The 17,154-nt window shown below is 39.7% G+C and overlaps 1 protein-coding gene across 4 annotated transcripts in view; it reads right to left on the bottom strand.

The window, feature by feature from the left end:
* LOC105481376 (MAP7 domain containing 3) overlaps positions 1-17,154 on the bottom strand; it is a 34,264-nt gene that overhangs the window by 2,064 nt on the left and 15,046 nt on the right. For 2 of the 4 annotated variants that reach the window (XM_011740912.2, XM_011740910.2), the window contains exons 7-16: positions 16,519-16,614; positions 11,452-12,176; positions 10,761-10,888; positions 10,312-10,520; positions 8,592-8,727; positions 7,248-7,395; positions 5,885-5,989; positions 4,807-4,860; positions 2,354-2,447; positions 779-977 (exon numbers count right to left, since the gene is read on the bottom strand). In XM_011740912.2, the coding sequence (XP_011739214.2) occupies positions 779-977; positions 2,354-2,447; positions 4,807-4,860; positions 5,885-5,989; positions 7,248-7,395; positions 8,592-8,727; positions 10,312-10,520; positions 10,761-10,888; positions 11,452-12,176; positions 16,519-16,614 (1,894 nt within the window). The remainder of the gene's footprint in view (positions 1-778; positions 978-2,353; positions 2,448-4,806; positions 4,861-5,884; positions 5,990-7,247; positions 7,396-8,591; positions 8,728-10,311; positions 10,521-10,760; positions 10,889-11,451; positions 12,177-16,518; positions 16,615-17,154) is intronic. The other 2 variants (XM_011740913.2, XM_011740914.2) reach the window with 2 other exon arrangements.

Raw genomic sequence — 17,154 nt, 5'->3', positions numbered from 1 at the left:
TACGGGTCCTCTAGCTCTAGTGCTCCTTCCACATCATCACACCTCTCAGCAGACTCCTGTTCCTGTGGGCCTTGCAGGTGAACGTCTTCTCAGGCAATTGCCCATGTAGCGTTCCTTTCCATGAATCAGTTCCTGCTCTCCTGACCTAACTTCTGACCTTGTTTCCTTACACTGAAAATGAGCATATTATGGCCGGGCGTGGTGGCTTATGCCTGTAATCCCAGCACTCTGGGAGGCCAAGGTGGGCAGATCACTTGAGCCCAAGAGGTTCAAGACCAGCCTGGCCAATCTGGTGAAACCTCATCTCTTAAAAAAATAAAATAAAATAAAAAAACAATAAAACGAGGATATTACTGTCACACTCAGAGTTGTGTTGATAATTGAAATAGGTAATATAAAATGCCTGGTATATTGCAATCACTCCACAAATGTCTTCTTGCCCAACTTCATGAGATAACATTAACCAATGTGAACGAAAGTAAAGTTTGGGGCCAGATGTATCTGGAATTGAATTTGGGCTCTGCCCTTTAATAGCAGGATATTGGGCAAATAAAGCCCCTACCCTCTCTGTACCGCAGTCTCCTTGTCTTTATAAATGGGGATGATGATCTTTACTTAGCAAGGCTGTTGTGGGGATGAGTTTATTTCTGTTAAGTCAAATACGTGACATGGTGTTTGGTAAAAACTAAGAGCACAAGAGATCATATTATTTAGCATTCTAAGAATGTCAATCATAATCCTGCCAAGTTTATTTAGATAAGCTGACTAAGTGACTCACCTTGAAACTACTTCCTGTGTTGAAGTGTCTTTCATGCTTTTTTGTCTGAAGTTTTTCAAATCACCATTAAAATATGTTTTTGGCTCTTTACGGACCTGGCTGGAACCGTCTTCTAGAAATACCAGCTTGTGTGTCATTTTCTTGGCATTGTTGAACGGTATTTTAAATTTGGGAGGTGAGCCTGTGCCATTTAGAATGGCTAGAAAAAAAATAACACAATTAAATATGGAGTTTCAATAACGAATTCAAGAAAAAGTGAAGGCTGTGATCCTGATGGGATGAGGAGTGGGTATCGCCTGCCTGAAGGCAGGAAGAGTCAAGCAGCAGTACTCCCGGGAGGCAGGCCCAGCAGTCACAGAGTTTCCCGAGCCATGTCTCGGGCCACTGCTCAGCACACACACTCACCCTGCCCTCGAGGCACCAAGAGGCTACCATTAAGGAATCTGTCCTTTTTCCTTTGCTAGGAAAGAATAACAACCAGAGATAAGACTGCTCCAGATTCTCGCCCCTCCCCTGATCACTCACCTAGCCAATTCTGTTTATGCATTTCGTCTTACCTCTAATTTTTTTTTTTTCTTGGGACAGAGGCACGATCTTCACTCACTGCAAGTTCCGCCTCCCAGGTTCACACCATTCTCCTGCCTCAGCTTCCCAAGCAGCTGGGACTACAGGCGCCCACCACCACGCCTGGCTAATTTTTTGTATTTTTAGTAGAGACGGGATTTCATCCTGTTAGCCAGGATGGTCTTGATCTCCTGGCCTCGTGATCCGCCCACCTTGGCCTCCCAAAGTGCTGGGATTACAGGCGTGAGCCACCGCCCGGCCTCATCTTACCTCTAATGTTACCTCCTACCTTCGGCTTTCCTCAATGCCCTAAGGCAGACTGAGGGGCTCTTACTGCTATGTTCTCATTGTATTTTCACCAAACTTCTTTCAACCCAATCATCTTGTGGCAGTATTATGGTTTGCTCATACGTTTGTCTTCCCACTGGCTATAGCTCCTTCAAGCTCAGGCCTTGTCTTTTCACCCCTTCATTCCCAGCACCTAGTAGAGGACCTGACTTTCCTGTTCAATATCCACTGGCGGGAAAAATATGGACAAATAATGTTTTCTCAAATGGCAATTACTGTTACTACAAAGTGGTTCCTACTTGTAAGGGAGTCCAGACATTTGAGAAAGCATTCAATTTTTCTTAATGAAGTGGAAAGTGGAATTCCACCTGTGGTCAATCATGGATGCCTTGAGGAGTTGAGCTCTGAAATGCTGGCAATCCTCACATTCAACTGAGAAAGAGCTGCTGTCTACAGTCTATTAGCATTATCTTTAAAATAATAAGCAGCAGCAGCTGTTATTTATTGAGAGTTTATGTGTCAGACACTGTTTTTAGCATTACATGGATTTACCTCACTGAAATCTCATATCCACTCTAGGAAAAGGACATTGGCTTCCCCTTTTTCAGATGGGAAAAACTCAGCACAGAAAGGTTAAGTGACCTGCCCAAAGCCACACAGCTCAAAAGCAGAGGAGCCCCTGGATATGAACCTAAGCAGTCTAGCTCCTAAATTGTGACTAACCTGATGGAAACATTTCATTCAATGAGTCCTTGTCGCTTTCTTCGTTGTCAGCCTCAGCCTCTTCATATATGTCATGGCTGGATGTTTCTGTGACCTATGATTAAAAAAGGAAATCTTGATTATGACTAATATTCAATCATCCTGGTTTAGAATGTCAACGAAGTCTGCTTCAAAGCTGGATTGATGGCTAACTTTTGTCATTTCAACAAAAAGGTAAAAAAAATCTAACCTCTTTTAACTGGCCCCAAGAATCTACAGAGGATAGGGACAGGTGCCCGTAGCTGTGTCTTTTGGCTAGGAAGACACTCAAGAATGAAAGATTTCCCTGGGCAGGAGCCAAGGGACTATAGCTTTGTGTTGGCATTTGTTCTCTGCCTGCTCAGAACCTTAACTAAGGCGGGATGGGACTAGTCAGTGAATAGCTAAAATGTTTTTGACTGCTGTTTTTTTTTTTTTTTTTTTTTTTTTTGGTGGGGGGACAAAGTCTCACTCTGTTGCCCAGGATGGAGTGCAGTGGCACGATCATAGCTCATTGCAGCCTCAAACTTCGGGACTCAAGTGATCCTCCTGTCTCAGCCTCCCAAGCAGCTGGGACTACAGACGCATGCCACCACACCTGGCTAATTTTTAATTTTTTTTTATAGAGACAAGTTCTCACACTATGTTGTCCAGGTTGGTCTTGAGCTCCTGGGCTGAAGAGCTCCTCTTGCCTTGGCCTCCTAAAGTGCTGGGATTACAGATGTGAGCCACTGCACCCAGCCTTAGGTTGCTGCTTGAGGCAAAACTCCTAATGAGTTGAATGAACTTTGACATGATGACTCCCAGCACTTTTTGGAAATGACATTTCTACTCTAAATTCTCATGTCACTTAATGTAAATGACCACAACTCGGTAATTGCAAACAGACAAAATATCAGTCTTATAGCACAGAATGTAAAAAGCACAGAATCTGGAGGAAAAAGGCCTTGACTACATGTGCTCCATCAAAAGACATGACATTGGGGTAGGTAAATAATTATGAAACAGACCACAAAAACACTCACTATAAGGGAAAAAAATGATAAATTTAAGCTTGTTAAAATGAAGAACTTACGTCTGGTTCATCAACAGACATTAGGAGAGTGTGAGGCAAACTATGGCATGGAAGAAGATACCTGCAATATATATACATATCTCCAAAGGACTCCTAACCAGTGTAGGTAAAAATGCCTACAATTCAATCAGAAAAAGGCAGGTGACAAAATAGGAAAATGGGCAAATGACTTGAAAAGGTACTTCACCAAAGTGAATCTCCAACAGGCCAGTAAGCATTTATGAAAAGGTGCTTGACTTCATTAGTCATCAGAAAATACTGGTCAATTCAACAATATTAAAATCAGAATGCAGGGCATGGTGGCTCAAGCATGAAATCCCAGCACTTTGGGAGGCTGAAGCGGGTGGACTGCTTGAGCCCAGGAGTTTTAGAAACAGCAAAATCCTGTTTCTACAAAAAAATAAAAAATTAGCCAGGTGTGGTGGCGTGCACCTGTAGTCTTAGCTACTTGGAAGGGTGAGATGGGTGGATCACTTGACCTTGGGAGGTGGAGGTTGCAGTGAGCCAAGACTGCACCACTGTGCTCCTGCCTGGGTGACAGAGTAAGACTATTTAAAAAAAAAAAAGAAAAAACAAAAAATCAGAAGCTTCTATCCAGAAGAGGACAACATTAAGAAAAGATAAGCTGGCTGGGCATGGTGGCTCACACCTGTAATCCCAGCACTTTGGGAGGCTAAGGCGGGTGGATCGCCTGAGGTCAGGAGTTCGAGACCAGTGTGGCCAACATGGTGAAACCCTGTCACCCTGTCTCTACTAGTAATACAAAAATAGCTAGGCATGGCGGCGCACCCCTGTAATCCCAGCTACTCAGGAGGTTAAGGCAGGAGAATCACTTGAACCCAGGAGGTGGAGGTTGCAGTGAGCTGAGATCACACCACTACACTCTAGCCTGGGTGACAGGGCAGGACTCTGTCTCAAAAAAAAAAAAAAAAAAAAAAGAGAAGAGAAAAATGATCAGCATCTGAGGTGATGGATTTGCTAATTATCGTGATTTGATCATTACACATTGTATACAAACAAAAAAAGAAAAAAAGAAAAAGAAAGATAAGCTGTAAACTGGGGGAAGATATCTGCAACACATAACCAAAAAAGAAGCAGTATCTATAACATTTAAAGAACTACAAATGAGACAAATCAACCCAAAAGTCTTGGGCAAAAGATCGAAAAAAAACATTTCACACAAAAGAAAACATGAGAGCTAACTAAAGATATGAAAACATGGTCAACCTTGTTAATAATCAGGGAAATGCAAATGTAATACTTTATTTCATTACCACCAGATTGGGTAAAGTGAAAAACTCGGCAATAATGTGAAACAAGAGGCATTCTTATACACTGCTAGTAGGAGCATGGGGACTACCTTTGAGGCATTCACATCTGTCTTTCTCGTCCGCTTCATAATTTCTTCTATTCTCTATTTAAAGGGAAAGAAAAATTCAAACATGAAAACAGTTGAGAAACCAAACAGTTATCCTAAAGGAGTTGATTATCCCCATTTCACAGAGGTGGACAATGGCAATGATTGCTCCAAAACCACAAATATTACCAACAAAAGGCTTATGGTGGCAGTTGAGTTTCCTATCCCAATCCCAGTTTCAGCTATAAAATGCCCTGAATGACTGCCGTATTTGTTATAACACAAACATCCAAATGACAACATCTCACTCCTAATTTTGCATATGCAGAAATTCATTACTTAGGCTAAGCATATATTATTGCAAACCAATTAGAGCTTTTAACATAATTTTAGTCTTTAGTCTTCAGTTGATTCCTGAAGCCAATGTTAATGAAAATAATACACCTCAATGATGCCACACTGTTATTGTGTTAATGAAGAGAGAAGATGGGAGGTGGAGGAGAAATATACTTCTAGGGAAGGACAGGAATTCTCTCTCCTGTGCACACTTCTTTCCCTGCAGTGAGGAGAGTTGCAGCTCCCTGGTCCCCTCAAGGTGACCAATCTACTACCAGATAGGCCTTGCAGCAACTCAGCCTGGACCAGGGCTGCCAGATGAGCTCACATGTGGCCCTACCTTAAAAACAGCCTGCACCTTGGCCTCTCAAAGAGGCTTGCAGTTTCTGCTTCTTCCCATGTAGTTGCTGCAATTTCCAGCCAGTTTAGAAGAAAGTCTTAACTTCCACCAACCCCTACCATGAGTGGAGTCCTTCTGCTCAGAGGAGTTTTGTTACCAGAGGTTTGATATAGTGAGGCATCACTGTAATGGCCACCAAGGGTCCATGAGTGGGAGGCATGATCAGTAAGAGGACAGCCTTCTATGTAGGAGAGGTCAGATCCTTGGATAAAGAAGAGAATCGAGTGGAAAAGCCACCAGGAGCTGGCATATATCAGATTTGTGATTCTTAAAAACATGCTGATATCAGGTGCCCAACACTGTTTAAAACACAGAATCAAGTCCCCCCAAACAGACAGTGAGTACCTTTTTCCTTTCTAACCGTTCTTGTAAATTTTGTAACATAATTCTCTCGTGTTCTTTCTTGCGTTTGTCAGCTTCCTCTTGAGCTTTTATGTTGGCGTCCCCTTTCTAGGAAATTTGTATAAAAATATCATTTAATCTCAAGATACCTGAGTGACATCAGAGAACTCTAGTTTAAAAATTTCAATGGTAAAATGTTATCTAGCATAACAAAAGAGTGCAACCTTTTGGATGAGGGGTCCTATATTATGGTATTTGTGGACTGTCAATTTTCAAAGCACTAGTTAGAATGCACAAAGCTAGGCTAAATGTTGTCTTGAGGATTCAGGACCACAGGGTCATCGTTATGAACATCATACCATCCTAATTCAAAGTATGTGACTGTGAAGCTATCCATTAACACAGTAACAGGAGTGAACAGCCTGACATTTCTCAAAAGCACTGAGAGAATTCTTGAAGGCACCTTCCTGAGAAATGCAAGCATAAACAATCATATATAAAACATGACCAATGCTGGTGAATGATACACTAAAAACTGGGAATATAAATTGGGCTATGGTAATAATTCAAACAGTATAATCTGAGTTCAGTTTGGGCATTTATTTACCCAATAATTTGACTTTAGATAGATGAGACATTCTTATCAGTTAATGATTTTAAACTTGTAGAAGTATTTATGGTTTATCTTATCTGTCACAGGGGTATAAGGTCCAGTTGATGGAGTTGTATGTGGTACCACAGAATGCAAGATGGGGGAAACCAATGTAGGATGTTGAATCTGTTTAAGCAATTTGGATTTCAAATTAAGGACTACAGAATTTGCTGTTTTCTGCTTATTTCACTAGGAAAACATTCTATGGTTTTCTGAGGGTGACTGACAATGGCTTGCAGTGGTACTGGGTAATAGAGACTATAACATAAAAATGCAGCCAGAGGTTGGGCGCAGTGGCTCACACCTGTAATCCCAGCACTTTGGGAAGCTGAGGCAGGTGGATCACCTGAGGTCAGGAGTTCAAGACCAGCCTGGCCAACATGGTAAAACCCCATCTCTACCAAAAATACAAAAATGAGCTGAGCGTGGTGTCAGACGCCTGTAATCCCAGCTACTTGGGAGGCTGAGGCAGGAGAATGGCTTAAACCTAGGAGGCAGAGGTTGCAGTGAGCCAAGACCGCGCCATTGCACTCCAGCCTGGCTGAGAAGAGTAAAACTCCGTCTCAAAAAAAAAAAAAAAAAAAAAAAAAAAAAAAAAGCAGCCAGAGAATCTGCTCATGTCTTCTTTCTCAGAGACAGAGATTTTTGCTTTGGGTTTCATCTGAACTTTATAATCTGGTTCTTATCTCCTGATAAAGTGTCAAGCCAGCAAACCTGCAGTGGTGCTTCCTGGTCTTCCTGATCCAGCCATCCTTTCTTCTTTTTAGTCTCCTTTGGTCGCTGCCCATCTTTGAGTTTCAAGAGGTCTTCTGCTTGGCCTCCAACTGCTTCCTTTGCCACGTCTTTTGATTTCTTAATGACCCTGAGAGTATTTAAATAATTGTTAGTGTTCATCTTGATTGCTACCATATTCAGCTTGCAGTAGTATGTGAGTTTTTACAGTGAAACTTCCTATGTATAGTAATACAATTTATATCTACACCAGAGTCACTACATCTTCTGTGTTGTTACTATATAGCAATTACACAATTCCACCCTTTTTAAAGAGAAAAACTAGCCCTCGGGAGCAGAAAAATATTTCAATCAAGTAATAGATAACTTTGCTTATTAAAAAACACACATACGTGAGAGGAAATCATTCCTTAACTGTCTTTGAGACACGACATCCCCTAAAAGGCCTTATTTACACTTGCTCACACCCAATCTCTCGTGGGGATTACAGAGATAATTTAGAGCAGAGTCTGGTGGCTCCCTAGTATTCAGCACTTTCAAATGCTAAATCAGCTCTGTTTATATGAAGCGATGAATAATATTCTTTGAGTTAGAGTTTTTTTTGTAATTCATAATATTCCCTTCTTTTTCCCAGGCCCATGTAAGCATATGGAAAATGTACGATTATTTCAAATAACACTAAATACTTAAAAGCAAAGTCAGTACTGTTGTTATTCCCTGCAGCCAGTGGACAGAGGTTTACATTACAAGGCCCGACATAAAATAGGCCTCAAGATGGAGGAGCAAGAAACCTTTGCTAGAATTTGAATGTACACAACTGTACAGGAGATTTGCTGCCTACAAAGGAAATCCTTCTAGCAATGACTCACTGGCCTGATGGGATACAGGTGTCACAAAGATCACAGGAAAAGTAAAACGTAACGTAAGTATAATTTTCAGGTTTAAAAATCCTGACATTACAAGTCTTTTAAAATAAAGGGCTGACACTAGTGAACACAAACAGATAGGTTCTTATATACCACTCTGGTGCTGAGAGTTCAAATCCTGAATGTGAGTTTGGTCTCTGTGCATCCTCCTAGCACACCTTAATGGCACGTGATGTATGGAGGCTAAAAAGGACTGTGCCATTTATCCACACACCAGGGTCCTTAGCTTAGCCATTTACAAGGGCTTGAAATGCTTCCTATACAGGCAATGAGGCACTTCTGATCCTCACTGAAGTCAATTGTTCCTTGAGAATTTATAACTTGAGGGTAAAATTTTGACTTTCAAAAATTTGGGCCCTACTCAAGATTTATAGTATAGGAAGGAAGACTTTGTGCTGACCTTCCCTGCATTTCTTCCCGTTGTCTTTCTTCTTCCTCTTTTTCTTTTTGTTCACGAGCAAGGCGGCGTAATTCTGTCAAAATTTTTGTTGCCGCCTCGGCATTCATAATACCTGCAGTACTCTTATTACCAGACTCTAGTTTAAATAAATATGTGCAACAGTTAGTTTAGAGAGCTAATCATCTCTCACTCCAACAAAGAAGTGCAACACAATCCAAAACATTAAAATATATATATATATGTGCATAGTCCAAAATTTATAAATCACAAGCAAACTACAGGTGATTATGTAACAGATTTTGTTCAAACTGCACCCCCAACAATAGCTGTAGCATTTTCTTTTTAACACCTACTTGTTCCAAAATGGAATAATGTACTTCTACTTTCCTTTTAGTGGTTTTGAGATAACTGAATCAACTAATCCCATGGGAAAAGAGTAAGAAATACTGAATATAGAGGAAGACAAGCTTACGCTTGGTCCAAATGAAGGGTACAAGTATCTTCAATACTCAAACAAAAATACATCTGGCATACATTTTGAGATTTGTCCATCATTTTTACTATATAATTACTATTTAGCTAAACCTTGATAATAGTGTGTACATTTGGTTGATCATAGAGTAGCTAACTGTAGATAACAAAACCAAGACGATCAGTAAAATAAGGTGAGTACACGGAGGCATATTATAATATTTTGGTCTATATAACTAATTTATTTTAAATAAATCACATATGAAAATGAGAAGACATATCAGGAATGAGTAATCTGTAATTAAAAGATTTTTTCTGTTACCAAAAAAATTCACTGTGGAATTCCCTAAAAAAGCAAAATTCCCCAGTGTGTTTTTGAAATTAAGTAATGTCCATGGGTATTAAGAATGCATGTGACGGGCAAAATAGCAATATGGCACTTTCAGGAATACTACACAAATCAAGGGACACCGCATTATGGCCTATATATAGAAACGAACCTAAATCTTGGGAAAAACCTGCTCATCCACGAGTGGATATGCTCTCTCCAAGAACCATCACTATCAGAACTAGAAGAGATCTTAGGAATCACCTAGACCAAACCTCTCATCCGACCTGTGCTTTTTTTTGATACAGGATCTCGCTCTCTCATCCAGACTAGAGTGGAAAGGCACTATCACGGCTCACTGCAGCCTCCACCTCCTGGTCTCAGGCAATCCTCCCACCTCAGCCTCCCTACTAGCTGGGACTACAGATGTGTACCACCTTAAGCTAGGCAGTTATAGTATAATATGGCTTACTCTTATCCTCAATCCCCTAACAGAATATACAGCCTAACCTTTCCACATCAGGCTTTTTTTTTTTTTTTCCTGTAGAAACAGGGGTCTCTCTCCTATATTGCCTGGGCTGGTCTCAAACTCCTGGGCTCAAGCAATCCTCTCACCTCAGCCTCCCAAAGTGCTGGGATTACAGGCGGGAGCTACCATGCCTGGCTAGACTTACGCTTTTAAAAGCAGTTCCAGAAATGGATTTTTCAAAACAAAGGGGTGAGAAGAAAGCTTTGGCAAGGACAAACAAACAGAGAGGATACATTCCAATGTACCAGAGATTGGTTAGATTCTCTTTATCTAAAAGGAAAATAATTCCCTAAAGTTCTCTCAATTGGGGAATAAAATGAAGTGAACCTTTCCCAGAATACAGTAAGATTTTCTGTGTTGCTAAAGATAAACTTCTTAGTGCAAGAACTTACCTTCACAGATCATATGCCTCTGGCTCAAAGCCTCACATCTGTTAGTGGTTTTAGAAACTGTTTCTTTTTTCTTTTTGACAGTACTTGATGCACTTTGCACAGACATGGTGTGTTGAATAGGCATCATTTTATAAGGAAAAGAAGTCGGTGGTGACTGTTTTGAAATAAGTGGTAATGGTGATGGAGGGCGGTTCTTTTGGATTTGCCTGCTGAGAAAAAGTAATACACATTTGCTAATTAATTTTCAGTGTACAATTTCGTAAAATTTAAGATGATATTATGAGGTGACATTATAATCGGGGAAATTTTCTGAACAGTAAATCCCTTTTTACAGGCTTTTTCCCCTTTACATTTGTGTTACCATGCATACTATTTCACTCATCAAACATTGACACGGAATTTGTTCTAGTAAAATGCCTATCAGGAACAGTTGCAAATAAGCTGCTTACTTAGTGCTGATGGGAGATGGCAGACCACAGACATTTGCAGGAGATGATGACCATTTATAACACTCAGTGTATGATGATAGACGCTTCTTGGCAATAAGGGTTAAGGCCTGTTTTTCCATGTCTGATTTCTGAACAGGTAAACACAAGATAGTAAATTACTAACAATTCTTTTACTGTAGCTGGCTTTTTTTTTTTTTTTTTTTTAAGAGAAAAACATTCCGAATAAAACACAATTAGAATTCTTTAAACTGCAATTTTCTTTTAGAGCATGAGAATCAGGACATTGATATTTGCTTCTGGACTAACAATTTACATTACACAATTCCAGGAGATCACAGAAATAACAGGTTTAAAAGAAATACTATCCTTCAAAACCAAACTCAATTTCCAAATCCTAATTCAGGGTTTAAAACATTTCTTCAGAGTTTAGAAACACAGTTCATATAAACTTACATTTTCTCCCTTCTAATAAAAACTCACTAATATTTCAGCTTTGGAGGAAAAGTGGTACAATGGACATCAGAGAATTTTAAATTCCTAGCTTAAGTGAGTTAACCTATTTTATTAATTATATTGCAGAATACTGTAAATAATATGCCGGTTATGTTGTAAAATCTGACCTATTTTGAACTATACAACAAAATATACATATTTTAATAGAAAATTTGTCAATAACAGGCACTTGACAAACCTTTGGAGCGTCTCTCGCTTTTGCCTTGGGAGATGCTTTCATGCTTGCTTCAAGGGATGTCTTGGAGGATGCTTTCACCATTGCCTCAGGAGACGCCTCCATGATCTCTTTGGGTGACCCTTTCACACTCTCCTTGGGGGCACCTTCTGCACTCCCCTTGGGAGGTGCTTCCAAGCTCCCCTCTAGGGCTGCTTCCATGCTCACTTCTGACGGTGCTTCCAGGCTCGCCTCTGGGGGTGATTCCACACTTGCCTCTGGGGCTGCCTCTACACTCACCTCTGGGAGTGCTTCCAGGCTCACCTCCGGGGATGCTTCTATGCTCACCTTGGGAATTGTTTCCAGGTATACCTTCAGGGGTGTGTCTATGCTCAACTCAGGGGATGCGTCCGTGCTCATCTCAGAATCATATGTGCTCACCACAGGTGACACATCCACACTCGCCACAGGGGATGAGTCCGTGCTCACCTCAGCGGCCATGCCCACACTTGCCTTGGGGGATGCTTCCATGCTTGTGTTGCAGAATACTTCCACATTCACCTGGTGGGGTGCATCCACACTTGCCTTGGGAGGTGTCTCTACTTTCTCCAAGGGAGCCTCTTCTACTTTTGTTTGAGGAGGTATTTTCATTGCTGACATGGGAAACATAACAGCCCTCAATTCGTCACTAGTACATTTACGCAAGGGTACAGTGACATACCGCATTACATAATTGGTGACACCTGTAACTGAATGAGGACAGAGAATGAAATTCCCTAAGTTAGAAATCTTACAAGAAAAGGATGCACCATGTACACAGTATAAGAACAGGAACAGAGAAAAGAGATTGTTTATTAGGAAAGCACAGGGATTACACACAACACAGGAGAAGTTCAGTGAAATGGATGACAGACACAGGACAGAACCATCACAAAGTCAGTACTTCAGAAGCAACATTAACAACAGTTGTTGTAAAGGCAATAGTCTATTACAGATGAAAATAAGATGCTTCTCCAAAGTTGATGTTTGCAATAAGCTGTTTCTATTTTAATCATACTATATTTCAGAATAATTTTCACAAAAAAGCACAAGGTCTTCAACCCTTTCTAACAGTAATCTAAACATCTTCACCAGGGCTAGAGATCTTACCATTATAGGTGATTATGTAAGACACTCCATATTTTAATGTTTTAGAATAGAATGTAAGAAAGAGCATTTTCTCGCCCACACTAAAAACTGTAATAAGACATTAATCAGAGTGGGTTGGATCTCTAAGGTCCCTTCCACGTTTAACAATCTAATTTTATGTTCCCTATCAAATGGACAAAAATGATAATATTTGGTGCCAGGTAAGATGAAAGAAAGTGATTAATACCAATGTTTAGAACCTCATCACCACTGGTGGGAGTATAGATGTGTATATTTTCCCTGGGGAGCATAAAAAGTACATACTGTTTGTTCGAGCAATTCTAATTCTAGGTTTACCCTTAGGAAAAAAAAATTACATAAATACATAAAAATGCTTGTATAAGGTTGCTAATTACTACTGTTTATAATATTGAAAAAATTGAAAATACCATCCAAATGTTCCAAAGGAAATGTGGGCCATATTAAGGCAGTCACTAAGAGTAATAATATGCAATATTTTGGACATAGGAGATGGAAAACAGGTTATTTCATTTTGTGAAAAAGAAAATGCAAAGAAAAATATGAAGTTACCAGTGAGCACTGGGATAATGGGGGATTAGATTAAAAACTTCTTCTACACGAAATATTTATTGCTTATACGATTAATTTTTTTTTTTTTTTTGAGATGGAGTCTCGCTCTATCACCCAGGCTGGAGTGCAGTGGCGCAATCTTGGCTCACTGCAACCTCCGCCTCCCAGGTTCAAGCGATTCTCCTGTCTCAGCCTCCCAAGTAGCTGGGATTACAGACATGTGCCACCACACCCGGAAAATTTTGTATTTTTAGTAGAGACGGGGTTTCACCATGTTGCCAGGCTGGTCTTGAACTCTTGACCTCAGGTGATCCACCTGCCTCAGCCTCCCAAAGTGCTGGCATTACAGGCATGAGATACCACGCCTGGCCTAATTAAATATTTTTCAAAAGGTATTTGGAGGTGGCTTAAGACCTGGTAAATTAAAAAAAAAAAAAAAAAGACCTGGTTAAATTTATCTGCCACCTCATCTTTAAGTATGGGTGGCAAATTTTCACCTAATCTTATCAAATAATTAAAATAGACCAAATTACCAAAGATTGACTACTTATGAATAAAATCTTTAGCGAAATTAAATGTTATCTTTTAGTCCCTCATTTTTATTTTTATTTTTTATTTTTTTTTATTTATTTTTTTTTTTTTTGAGACGGAGTCTCACGCTGTTGCCCAGGCTGGAGTGCAGTGGCGCGATCTCGGCTCACTGCAAGCTCCGCCTCCTGGGTTCCCGCCATTCTCCTGCCTCAGCCTCCTGAGTAGCTGGGACTACAGGCGCCCGCCACCGCGCCCGGCTAATTTTTTGTATTTTTAGTAGAGACGGGGTTTCACTGTGGTCTCGATCTCCTGACCTTGTGATCCGCCCACCTCGGCCTCCCAAAGTGCTGGGATTACAGGCTTGAGCCACCGCGCCCGGCCTAGTCCCTCATTTTTAGTGGAGAAAGCATTTTATTTACATATCTACGTATGCCTAAACGGTCACATTACACCAACAGTTTGTGCTGCAGAAAATATAGTATAACTGGATTTTTATTAGCTATAAACTTTTAAGACAAAATATTGAGGTTTTTTGGATGGTGGTAATAGAAATATCTTACCATAGATTCGGTGGGAAAGGGAGACTGGCAGAAAATAACGTGACATACATATAATTGGGCACAAAAAAGTCAGGAATTAGAACAAAAGAAGTAAGACTGCAGTACAAGAAAGTCTGTAATAGCATTTAGATGCATTTTACTAATCATATGAATACTAACAGAGAAAAAGCAAAGGGAGTGGGATATACACTGTAAAGGAAAAAGTGGAGGGGAAAAAAGAGAAAAAATTCATAGGAACAATGCATTAGCCCTTTCCATTATTGGGGGGGGGGGGGTCTAGCTATCCAAAGGCAAGTCTAATACTATATGTAAACTATAAATGAAAGTCCACACAACCCTGAAGATGTTTCATGTTAAGAACAATCTTTAGCTCTCTAACTAAAAGCTGAAGGGTGGCTCTATGCTATTCTTCCATATTTTAGGGGAAAAAAGGAAGGTAGAGTAGGAAACTTTCTCCCTTGATATGAGTGAAGGTTTTCTATATTTTTAAAACCCATAGAGCTTTAAAATTTAACAACCACCTCCAAAGTTAGCTATCTCATCCCACAAATTACCTGTCTCCCACATAACTGCCCTATCATGTTAGAAGTCATAAAATAAATATGCAACATCAAATGCTGGGTAAAATCACTAATATGATAACTATTGATTCAAACTATTTGGATGCCTAAATGCAACAAATTCAGTAATGAAGCCTGCTTTGAAATGCAAACACTCAACAACTCCTGGCTTTCCACCATATACCTGTTACCTGGAACATCTTTTCCAGGACTGGATAATGAAGCAGCACTTCTGCTTCTGGCTAATGATGCTTTTGTTGGGCTGAACAGACAACTGATGAAATCATTCTCTTGAGAACTGATATATGAGCAACGAGCTATATAATGCAAACAAATCCAAAGGATTCCATTGGAGGTCTCACAAACGCAAAGCAAGAAAGAGCAATGCAAACTGCTCTCAACAGCACCTTTCCCGGCAACACAAAACATACCAGGATTGAACACTGTCATCTGACTGGACTGCACTGTCAAGGAAGAGATTCTCAGAATAAAAGAAGAAAGGCCACAGCATACATACCAAAATAACTCTAAGGAAAGAATCTAGGTAACATTTCAAACAGAGTCATTCCCCACTGTATGAAGTTTATGGAGGAACTCACACTTGAGGAAATCAAGTTGCACACGGCAAAACAACTTTTACAAGGATTCCTACAGATAGACAGTACTGAAAATCATAATGCTCAAGTTCACTGCCAAAGGCTCCAAGGAGGTGAGTAAACACTTTTGTTAAAAGTAAATTTTGTTGTAAATATCTTGCTCCAATAAATCTTCATGTTCATAAAGATCCCTGTGTCAATGACATTTGTTCTAACAGGATTTGACCTGAATCAATTAAGTGGAGAGTCTTCTATAAAGGAATGGTTTGGTATCAAACAAAAAGCAACAAATACACGTGAAAGGAAAATGCTAGGGAAAGGTGTTAAAAAGAAACTTTATGGCCAGTCACGGTGGCTCACAGCTGTAATCCCAGCACTTTGGGAGGCCGAGATGGGTGGATCACCTGAGATCAGGAGTTCAAGACCAGCCTGACCAACATGGCAAAACCCCACTTCTACTAAAAATACAAAAATTAGCCAGGCGCGGTGGCAGGCGCCTATAATCCCAGCTACTCGGGAAGCTGAGGCAGGAGAATCGCTTGAACCCGGGAGGTGGAGGTTGCAGTGAGCTGAGATGGTGCCACTGCCCTCCAGCCCGGACAACAGAGCGAGACTCTATTTCAAAAAAAAAAAGAAAGAAAGAAAGAAAGAAAGAAAAGAAACTATTTTATATAAAGAAATGCTTTAGTAATCACTGTGAAATTTTGTGAATAATCAGCAGTGAAAATATGCACAAAGGATGTATGTGGGTAATGTTATGAAGCAAGGGCAAAGCTTTCAAGTTCGAAATGTGGCCAGGTATTTCAACTTCCAAATCCAAATTAATGAAATACTGGAAGTGAATCAAATCCTCCAGTACACACCTATCTATACCAATATTCTGTGATTTACTTCCTCAGCTGCATTATCCACCCCTTGTCAGATGATGCCAGGAATTATATAGTTCATTTAAAGACAGATTTTTCTGGCTTTAGCCAAATAAGCATGGCACCAAAGCACATTTTTTAGTTTAAGAAGGAGTATTTTGGCTTCCAATTTTGGGAATGATTTTTCAAGCAATTCAATGTTGACATAAAATACCTCTTTTAAAAAACTATTTAAAATTTGTATTTAGAAGCAACTAACCACGTGGCTTCCTTTCTGCTTGTTCTTTATCAGTAGACGAACGTAGGTTACTATCTCTTCTATTTAAAGATGAGCTTCTCTCCTTGTCTGTTTTCCCTAGAGAGCAAGTACAAAAGAATATTAGTTTTCATAAACTACTAATTATCTCAGGAGTGAGACACTCCTTTTTCAAACATTTTTTATGTTCTCTACCTTGCTTATAAGATTTAATTTCAAATATTATGCAGAGATTCTATATCCCCAAACTTAAAACAAGTTTATTCTTTATCTGAAATGAAAAAAAAAAAATTATTTAGAAAATGGTAAAAATTAAGAGGTAAAATGTCTGATACTATCTGACATCAAAGTTCCCAAATTACAAACATACAACCCTTTAGACATGATGCCTAATACTTAAAAGCAATTTATACTTCAGTTATAACTAGTATTTTTGTTATATATGCATATATTTTAAAAAGATATATATGTATACACACATGTACACACACACACACGTGCACACACCAATATAATAAAATGAAGAAAACATGAAGCTCCGGTATCATTTAAATAAAGATATTTGCTCTTAACATAAAGAAAATGAATTATCTGAGTTACACATGTATCAATGTGTAGGCTTGAACAGACTGTCAGTGT

The sequence above is a fragment of the Macaca nemestrina genome, chromosome X (assembly GCF_043159975.1).
Source record: "Macaca nemestrina isolate mMacNem1 chromosome X, mMacNem.hap1, whole genome shotgun sequence".
Taxonomy (NCBI): Eukaryota; Metazoa; Chordata; class Mammalia; order Primates; family Cercopithecidae; genus Macaca; species Macaca nemestrina.
The sequence above is the reverse complement of the archived record's forward strand: the minus strand, read 5'-3'. Positions and strand labels throughout refer to the sequence as shown.